The sequence below is a fragment of the Canis lupus genome, chromosome 21, assembly GCF_048164855.1.
Source record: "Canis lupus baileyi chromosome 21, mCanLup2.hap1, whole genome shotgun sequence".
In the NCBI taxonomy this organism is placed as follows: domain Eukaryota; kingdom Metazoa; phylum Chordata; class Mammalia; order Carnivora; family Canidae; genus Canis; species Canis lupus.
The window spans coordinates 34,128,157-34,138,561 of NC_132858.1; the positions used below are offsets into that span (position 1 = coordinate 34,128,157).

The 10,405-nt window shown below is 32.2% G+C and overlaps 1 protein-coding gene across 5 annotated transcripts in view; it reads left to right on the forward strand.

Moving 5' to 3' along the window:
• PCLO (piccolo presynaptic cytomatrix protein) overlaps window positions 1–5,719 on the forward strand; it is a 389,843-nt gene extending 384,124 nt beyond the window's left edge. For all 5 annotated transcript variants that reach the window (XM_072791350.1, XM_072791351.1, XM_072791353.1 and 2 more), the window contains one exon: window positions 1,067–5,719. In XM_072791350.1, coding sequence (XP_072647451.1) covers window positions 1,067–1,207 — 141 coding nt within the window. In that variant the 3' untranslated portion in view covers window positions 1,208–5,719. The remainder of the gene's footprint in view (window positions 1–1,066) is intronic.
• The last annotated feature ends 4,686 nt before the right edge of the window (window positions 5,720–10,405 follow it).

Genomic DNA, 10,405 nt, shown 5'->3' on the forward strand with positions numbered 1-10,405 from the left:
GAGTCCCACATTGGGCTCCCTGCGTGGAGCCTGCCTGCTTCTCCCTCTGCCTGTGTCTCTGCCTCTGTGTGTGTGTGTGTTTCTCATGAATAAATAAATTAATTAAATATTTTTTTAAAAAAAAGAAATATTGCAAAGCTAAAACTGCAGTGAGAGTACTGACAGACATTATGGCAGAAAGAAGTTTTTCAGAAAAGTAAAGGATATCTTCCAATCTGTGAGGACAAATGTGTCACACAGAAATTAAGTAGTTAGAGAGGGGATCTTGAGGGAGAAAGATCACAGGTTTGTTTCAGATGTGATAAATTTGATAAGAAAACAGGCTCTAAGTGAAAATACACAATGCCATATGAAATCTCAAAACTACAGTGCAGAAGAAATAATTGTAACTAGAAATGTAGATTTTGAAGTCAGAAACATAAAAGTAAACTTTTAGCCAATAATGAAGATGAATTCTCTAAAGGAGATTCTGAAAAGAGAAAGAGTGAGAGACAATTGTCAAGGATTAATGGTTAGCAGCACTAATGCTCTCCACCTTCCTTTCAACTCATCTCTAAAAGAGAAAAAAAAATGTCTTGAATTTGAGATTCTATGGCATTTCAACTAATATAAGCTCTACATATGACAAGAAATCACTTTGAAAGTGCATACCATAGTAAAATCACCAGTAAATGAAATGTTAAATAAAGTTAATGTTGCATTTTATCTGCCTTGTGAGCTTTTACTCAGCACTCAAATAACTTCATATTTGAGTTAATATTTCATAAACTAGTAGAAACCTTACCTAGGTTTCTGTAAGCACAAACTTAGTCACAATTAGCTGCTAATACGTGTCTTATCTAAAATTCTCATATCCTCCAGGATGTGTCTTTTCCTTTGGGAAATGCTGATGTGACTTAATTAATATTATGCACATCTTTTCAGAACATCTTGAGGATTAGTTTTCAAGTATAGCTGCTACTTCCTCTCACCCTTTCTTGTCTTTGTTATTTCTTTGATGATAAAACATCCTTAAAAATGGTTGAAAAAATATATGCAAGTATATATTTTTGGCTATTTTTTCCAGATTTTACTTTTCTCTAATGGAGGGAAGTTTATGAAAAAGACCTTGATCGGTGAAGCCTGTATCTGGCTTGACAAAGTGGATCTCAGAAAAAGAATAGTCAACTGGCACAAACTTTTGGTCAGTGCTACTCAAACCCATTGAAGAAATGTGTCTGCTCAGGGCATAAAAACAGCTCTAAATAATTGCAAATCAAGACTCTGGTTGGATACTATTCTACAATGATCTTATGGGTAGACATGGGAGGAGGATCAATAGGCAGAAACATACTGCAAGCTTTGTGAATGTTTTGTTGTGGAATACAGAAAAAAGACTCAAGCGAAAAAGTTCTTCTATTGGAGACCAAAAGGAGGAGCTTCGAGTCCTTGGATTGCTGCAAGAAAAACAGTGAGAGCTATTTTGATTATTTAATGCACACATCTGTGAGCAGAGTTAAACTATAGTGAAAGGCAGCTGCTCGAATATTAATATGGTTTCTAATGCAAGACAAAGTTAATCATTTATGCAAAAGAACTTGGTAGAAAGAAAAGAACTGATGTAACAAATCTCAGTTTTCAGAAGTCTAAAAATCCTTCTTCTTCATCTTATTTTCTCAGCCAACTCACTGTTTTTAGATTCTGACACAGGATACAATGAGAGTATGTGTTCAAGCCTAGACATGAGGTGGTTGAGTTCAGAGGGAAAGGGTACTGGAGATGGAGAAATGATGGCTTTTAGATTTTCCCTCTGCCTAAACGTTATAAGAGTGAACAATGCCAACTTTGGAATTCACGTTGTGAAAGCACATTTGTCATTTGTATAATTTGAAATGATGTAGAGTGAAGATAATACTGAGTAGAAATGGAATTACATTTATCTAGAAATGAAGCCATGATTGGCTAACAAAGAATGTTGCCCCACAAAACTATTGGAACCTTGGCTGAAAATATCAAACTCTCCTTAACTTACCATTAAGCCAATACATTTTCAACAAACATACTGAAGAACATAGATTAAAATGGAAAGTTCTAAGATGCACGATAAGTTCTTTGTGGAATTGCAAATATATGTTATTCCACATATTTCTTTCCTCTTGGGTGAAGTGTTGAAAGAGAGAAAATTTATCCTCAGGCACACAGATCATAGGAACCTGTGACATGGATAAATTAACTTGGCGTCATTTGCTTCTCTTCCATAATACTTTTTTTTTCCTTTACTGCATCAACCAATTATATAATGAAAACCCTGACACCAAACTCAAGTTCTTTAGAGTGCTCTATTTGCCTCTGTTAGTGACAATATTGCAGTGATCCAGTTCATCAATATGAGGAAAATAAGTGAAAAGTCAACATTATATTGAGAATGATATATAATGAGCTATTTTATTAATACAGAATAAAAAGACCAATATCTAAGTCATGAAAATGAGACATCCTCTTCTTCATCAAGCAACAGTAAAGACAAAGGAAGTAACATGGAGTTGTAAGAAATGCAGTCAGCTGGTATGAAAAGCCTGGCTTCTGTCTTGGTCCTGCCACTGACTAATTGTGTCACTGAAAGTCACTCTTCCCCAGTGTTCTTATTTGTAGGATGAAAATAATTATGTATTCCTGGCCTTCCCAGTGGAATGTTGGGATGATCAAGCCAAGTGAACTGTGAGGGAAAAAAGAAAGCACATCTCCAGATATAGTTTTATACATAAAGTGAGGAATAATTATTATGCAGCTTTTTATTTCTCAAATTTTATATGCAAAGACATCCTCCATGTTGATGGTAAGCATTGACTTGGATAAAAGTAGTGTATTAGCTTCAAAACTAATTTTTTCTTTAAAATGCAAACGTGTTGAACCTGAGAAAAGGTGAAGAATTAAATCAAAATGATTTGCAGATTGGGGTATGATAAATGAAATGAATCATACCAATCTTATATTATTCCCATATCCTACCCCAAAATAAACTGCTTCTGAGTTTAAGCTGCCTCTTTATTCAAAGGTAAGATTTTAGTGGGTTTAGACAAATCATCTCAATATGTTACTTGGATATTGAATTTTCTCATTTTTCAAGAAAACATACTTTAAATTTGAGAGAAATTGATTAAATGTAACACATGAAAAATAAAACAATTTCTAATAAATTCCAGGCTATATATCTTTATTACATTCATAAAAAAATACAAATTCACTCTTCCCCAATCCAAGGAAGAAAACACTTTTCTTCCCTCTGTGTTTTTAATCTGTCCTGCCTGACAATGCAGTGTCATTTACCACTGATACCGCTCTAAAATGAGCATGCAGGGAGGGTATCGCTGAAGATTTGATACTGCTAGGATTTTATTTTTAGAGACAACTAGATCTGCTGATGGTTGCTATGGATATTTCCAGCAGAAGTTAGCACTTTAGGGAGTTTGTAATCATCACTCATAGTTGGGGAAGGGAAGGATTCAGGAAGATCTCTTTCCAACATAAAAAGGTTCTGCTATCTGCCCTTAAAAGGAAAGTGGCTCACCTTAGGCCTCTTCTGCAACCACTTACATCCAGAGGTTGTATGACCAGTAAGCTTTACTTCATTCCAGTTGCCGTTTCTTTTAGAATAACACAAATGAGGTGCCACCAAAACAAAGATCATCCCTTGGTAGCTATTTGATCTGAAGGGGTAGGAGTCTTTCCATTATAGGTGCCCCTTTGTTCCAAGGAACTAGTGATGGGGCCAGGTCAATCAAGAGAGCTAATGACAGGGCTTCTTTTCGTGCACCAGCATCCCCCTTCAGAGAGCATAAGATCCTGCCAAAGTGTGCCAAGTTTGCAGCTGACCAGAATCCTAAATTGTACTGGAATTATTCTATGCAACACTGATCCTTGAACAAATGCATTTCTTCTGAATGATGTCGATTACCCTTCTTACAACAAAACCGTTTCTTTTTTAATTGCAAATAGGGCTCTTGGCGTTTTTTACTTTTTTGTATATATCACAACACATAATTTTACTTTTTATTTTATTTTATTTTTTGGAATCAGTTTTTTTTTTAATCCTACTGATGACAAAGTTTGTAATCTCTAATATGTGACCAGTTCAACTGCAACACCTATTATCTTGAAAAGCATCTTAATTTTTCCCACAACTTCATTGAGTCATCAGAGACTGGAGTTGCTTCTTGGTTTCAAATCTGGTTCTAAGGAAACTTTTAGCTGTAGAAACAAAAGCACAGAGTGAATTTTTACAAAAGACGGGGATTTATAGAATGGTCATTACAGACATAGATAATAGTATACACAAGAAGTTGGTGTTTCCCCTGTTTTTACTTATGATTAAGAACATTTTTGGTGACTCTGTACTCTTTATTTACCATTTCTGTTTAAAAAAACAGTATCCAAGACTAAGCACCAGTAATGGTCTTTGTTCCTTAATGTGCCCATACTGTAATTAATCATACAAATCAATGCATATTTTCAGCATATCAGTGGAATTAGTTTTGTGGATCACACACATTAAAATAGTCATACTGTGGGAATATTATAGCTGGTAACCAGCTGATATTGATTCTTACTATAGGAATGGTTGTGATGGTAGTGGTGATAGTGGTAGTGACACTAGGTCGGTGGTCATGTGAAGTAAAATAAAATTATATACCCTCTTGTGCCCAATTTATTAGAAATTATTTGATCGATGTTTCATTTCATTAAGATATCATAAAGATGTTTATAGTATTTTTTTACTTTATTATTTAAATCATAACTAACAATATTTTTAAAAACTTATTTTCATTGCTAATAATGTCTAATATTCCAAAAGCAGCCAACTACAGCTATATATATGTTTATAACTCTACATGTGACAGAGTGAGTTTCCGTCTTTTTGAGCTTGAGATGGAAGTGAAAGAAAGCTCGATGAATAATTATGAGCCGTCTCTTTAATAATTACTTGCCTTGATGTAATACAAAAATGAATGAGTGAAATAGATATTCTCATTGAATATGACACATTGATGTTTTCTGTATGTTCCATGTTGTTGTCATTATTAAATATACCCATTAAGTCAAAATCATTTAATCAAATGATTCCTTATCTGATATGTAGATTGAAAGCATTTTCTTAAATGGTTACCCTGTACATAACTATACATTTGGTAAAATAGACAAAGTTGAAATATTAATTTCATTTGGCATTCAGCATGTGAATCTGATTATCGTCTGATTGTGTCTGTATATTTGTTGGTGATGTGCTCAGGTGCTCCCACTACTACTTAATGTGTGTGCTAATATCTTAACAAAAACACATCTGATATTAATGGAAGAAAAACCTCTTGTCTGAAAAAGTAAAAATCTAATAAAATTGATTTCAAAATAAAAAATAAAGTACTTGGAGATATGTCTTGTTTCTAACTACATGTTGCATGCCTTGTTGGTGATTTGCTAATGTTTTCTTTTCTGTTCTACCCAAATCTCTCTGGAAAAATCTAATGAACAAATACAAATTCTTGGGCTAAAGGTTGTATAAATTGAACTGAAATACATGAAATTGTACTAAAAATGCTTGTAAATCTGTCTTGAGTTTTACTCTATGTAAAAATATGTCTTGGTTTTGTGATTGTATACAAGATGTATCTTGATAACTTATGCAGATTGTGCTGTATAAAAAGGCTGTTGCCTCAGCCTTACTAATAAATACTGAAAATGTCAAGTTTGACTTCTTGTGTTTACCAACTTGATAAATTGATACTTCATTATAGAAATAGAACTTCTCAAAACATCTTCTCTAAACATTGTATCGTAAATACGTATTCATTCACCCAGTTTAAAAAACAAATTTTAAGCCCAGCACAGATACAGAAAACAGAATTAAGTTAATTTATTGTTTAATAAATTATTATATGTCAGACACTCTTGTAACCACCCCCCCAGGTCAAGAAATTAAACTTTGCCAGTCATCTCATAAGACCTCCATTTCACCCCTCCTTCTCCCAACACCCTCCCAAACCCTAAATGTAACTACCACCCTGAATATATATATAAACGATAGTTATTTCCTGGGTTATCATCACTGACATCTACCTGCCTTAGTCAACAAATACTTGAGTGATTTTGCTGTGTTTTTTTTTTTTTTTTTTTTTGCTGTGTTATTTTTAAAATGTTTTCTCTTTCCTAAACTACATATTCTGCCCCAGCCCTTCTTTTTTCAGTGACTCTTACTTTTTGAAGAAACCTGGTCTTTCCACTAAATCAGGTCTTTGCTGATTGCTTATTTACAGTGTAGTTAACAAGTTCCTCTCTCTCTGTATTGCCTGTGACTTGGTCTTTCGCTCTAAGATTTGACATGATTCTGGTTCCAGCTCAAAAGCTGGCATTATATTCTTCTATTGGGACATATATAATGACTGTCTTCCATTTTGTCCTGTTTACAGCCACTGGTGCTCAATGGGTAGTATAGATCTATTAATTAATGAAATATTACAGAATGGTAATATTCTAATTCAATCATCATTTATTCTTGGAATACCTTTTAAAAGATAAACTTCTCTCAACCAGTATTCGATTACCCAGTAGTATAGTTTGTATAGGAAAGTTAGGTAAAAGGCGTAAAAGGTTGGACAATTTTCCTTTACTTACCGTTTTTCAAAATAGGAAATGGTTCCCTATCATCCTCCAAAGATGACTAATAATCTTTTGTTTTTATTTTTATTATCACTGGTAACGACTCAAGGATGAAAACAAATTTGGTAGTTTTTTTTTTGTCTTTTTTTTATTTTTGTTTCAAGTTTTTATTGAAATTCTAGAATTTTGGTTAGTTAACATATAGTATAATATTGGTTTCAGAAGTAGAATTTAGTGATTCAAAATTTGATATGTTTTAATTCATTGAAACCATTATTAATGGTCAAATTTACCTTTCTTAATGTGTTGGGGACATCCTTGAGTGAACTTACGTGTTTCTTATATTCTTTGATAACTTCCTCTCTATGGTAAGGAAGTTATATATCATTTCCTTAACTTCAAAACAATATAGGAGATTTATTTAACTTGAATTCTTATTTTCCTATTTATCTCTATAAAAATAACCAAATTTAGGAATGCATTAACACTGATTGATCAACTTTTATCTGATATGCTATTGCTTCTTGGCTAAGAGCAAGTGTAGTATCAAGTGTAGTATCTAATATGGTAAACTTTTAAGAGCATTCTTATCCATAAAGAAATAGATAAGAAAAGTCAATGGTATCTTGAACTATTTTTTGAAGATAATGCCAGATCTAAAAGGTTGTAATTAGATGATGACTAATGATTTCTCTGTTTATTATCTAGGCATTTAAGAGCTGAAAAATCCCCACATCTATAGTTTATAGCTTCCATAGGAAATTGAGCCAAAATAGTTTTCTATAAAAAAGTAATAATAAAATTATGATGGCAAAATGTTGAAATCTTTTCTCTCTGTTTAAATGACAATTCCAATAAAGTAAGTTTATTTTTAAAATTTTATTTTTTATTTTATATCACATTTTTATTTTATTATTTGTAAAAATTAAGATTATTTCCATGGATTATGCAATAAAAAAATGACCTTCCAACAATTTGATCCTTTGAAAAAAAGTTCAACAAAATTAACAAACGTAGCAATCAAAGGAGAAAGATGTCCAAGTTACCGTTATCAGGAAGGAAAAATTAATATATACACCAAGATCCAAAGATCTGATAATGTATGAAAATGAAAATGATAAGAATCATGACCAAGCTGAATTATCCCAGTTACATAAGATTGTTTCAATGTCAGAAAATGAATTAATGAAATCTAGTACATTTGTACTAAGGTACAAAAATCATAAGATTCTGGGTAATATTTGATAAAGTTAAAAATCCATTCATAATAAGAAGCTTTATAGCAGACTTGGAATGGAAGAGTACTTTTTAAATCTGCTGAATATTATTCACCAAAAACAAACAAATAAACAAATCTTGCTGTTAAAAGGACAGAAGGCTCTTCCTTTGAGATCGGAAATAAAGCAAATATAGTCACCATTCTCTTCAACACCTTTACCAGAGTTTCTAGCCATTGTGTCAAAGCAAGAGAAGAAAAATACAAGTAAAGGAGTAAGAAATGGGAAAGAAGAAAATAACTATAATTATTTGTAAATTATACATCTTTGTGTGCAGAAAATACAAAAAAATTAACAATTTGTTTTCAAATATGTAAGAGAATTTGCCAAGTTTACTAACTATAAAAACTTCACAGAAATAAATTTCTTCTCTTTGAACAAGAAATCACCAGAAAATGAAAATTTCAAGAAATGAGTTTTACTGGTATCAAAAGTATCAAATCCCTAAGAACAAATTAACAAAGAAATTCAAGACTTCTACAAATAAAATAATAAAAAATTTTAAAGATACTAAATAAGAGCTGAATATAACATTCATTGATTGAAAAACTGAATATAGTAATGATAGGCAGTTCTTCCCAAAACACAAATCCATGGAGTCAATGCAATTAAGTTTTTTAAATGTGTAAGGGATTTGATAAACTGATTATAAAATATATGTTGAAGTAACATAGGGCCAAGGAAGAGCTCACTGAAAAAGCAAGAACTAGATACAAGAATATTTTTAACAGATACTAAGACTTATTATAAAGGTATAAAAATTAAGAATATAGGGCTGTTGCAGTTTAAATTGAATGATGGAACAAAATGGTCTATAAATGATCACTATATATAGAATAGAGGAGATAAAGCAGGTCTGCAAAAAAACCATGAACTTGCAATAAATAGTAAGAGTCAATGGAGCCACTTGGAAAAAATAAAAATAAATGATTTTAGACCCTGTCTCTCACAATTTGCAAATATAGAAATCTATGCAAATTAAAGACTTAAATGTGAAAGACAAATCTATAAAAAATATGGAGGGTAATATAGGAAAATAACTTCATAAACTTGAGAGGAAAAGATTTCTTAAACAAGGCACACTATTCAGAAGGAAAATAAGGTAAATACTACTACGTATAAATAAAGACTTCTGTTCCTCAGATACCATAAAGAAATGAATAAGAACAGTCAAAAAATTAGAAAAGATATCTGATATAAAAAAACAGAAAAAGGCTAGTGTCAAAAATATGTAACACAAATCCGAAGTAAAAGAAAAGCAGCAAAATAGAAATACAGGAAAAACACTTCAACAGATACTTGAAGTGAGAAGAAATCCAAATGGTTAAGAAACAAATGAGATGTTCAAGCTCATCAGTTTCCAGGGTAATTCCATTTAAATTACAGTGATATTATATGCACATACATAAGGAAAAATCTAGTCTGAGAAAGACAAATGTTGGAAATGGAATTCTCATTAAGTATAAAATGGTAGATGTATAAATCGTCACAACCATTTTAAAAATAGCTAGAAATTACCTTGTATGTTGAAGATTTCCATACCTTGCCACTTAAGAATTACACTTCTAGATACAAACATCAGAAAAACTCTTGAACTTGTAGGTCTGGAGACATTTTCAAGTGTTTTGGGTGGCTATTTAGCCAGTATGTACTAACAGTGTACAGAGAAATTTATTTCTAGTTGGTCTGGCTTCCATTCAGGTGGGTTTGACAACTTGTGATCAGTATGTGACCTTGCCATATACACCAGTAAGGATTTTGAATATCATCCGTGTACGTGTACTTATAGCAGTATCAGTTGCTGTGACCCCCAACTCAAAACAGCCCCCAAATCCATCTATAATGACATGGATATTTTGTAGTGCAGCAATGGAACAGAATAATGCAAGACAGTAAAAATGAATAAATGAGAGCCATTCATATCAATATGAATGAATCTCACAAAAACACAGAGGAAAAGTAACATGCCACAAAAATAACAACAACAATAACAAAACAACCAACAGCGTGATCCTAAGAACCATGAAAACAATAAAAGGACTGATGAGCACAAAAGAAGAATAGGTTCTTCCCGGAGGGATAAAGCAGATGTCATTAGGGAATAGCGTTTACGGGATTTCTAAGACACTAGCAATGTCCTATTTCTTAATCTGTGCAGTAATTATATGTACATTTGCATAGTAATTATTGTTTAAAGCACACATTCTTTTGCGTATTGTATTTTTCACAATTTAAAACAATTTCAAAAGAGCAAGAATAAGTAATGGTTAAAAAAGTGAAGCTTTTCAAAAAAGAATGAAAAATACGTTTGGCAAAACAAGGTTAATTATAACTTCTGTAGGCTGTTTCAGTGGAACGATGGGGACAGAAACCAATTTTTAAAAATGGATTCAACAAGTATTTAAGTCTTTTTAGACACTTGGATTGGATCAGGGCAGACTGGAAACTTGGGCAGAAAGCAGACACCACAGTCCACAGGTGGTATTTCTTCTTCATTT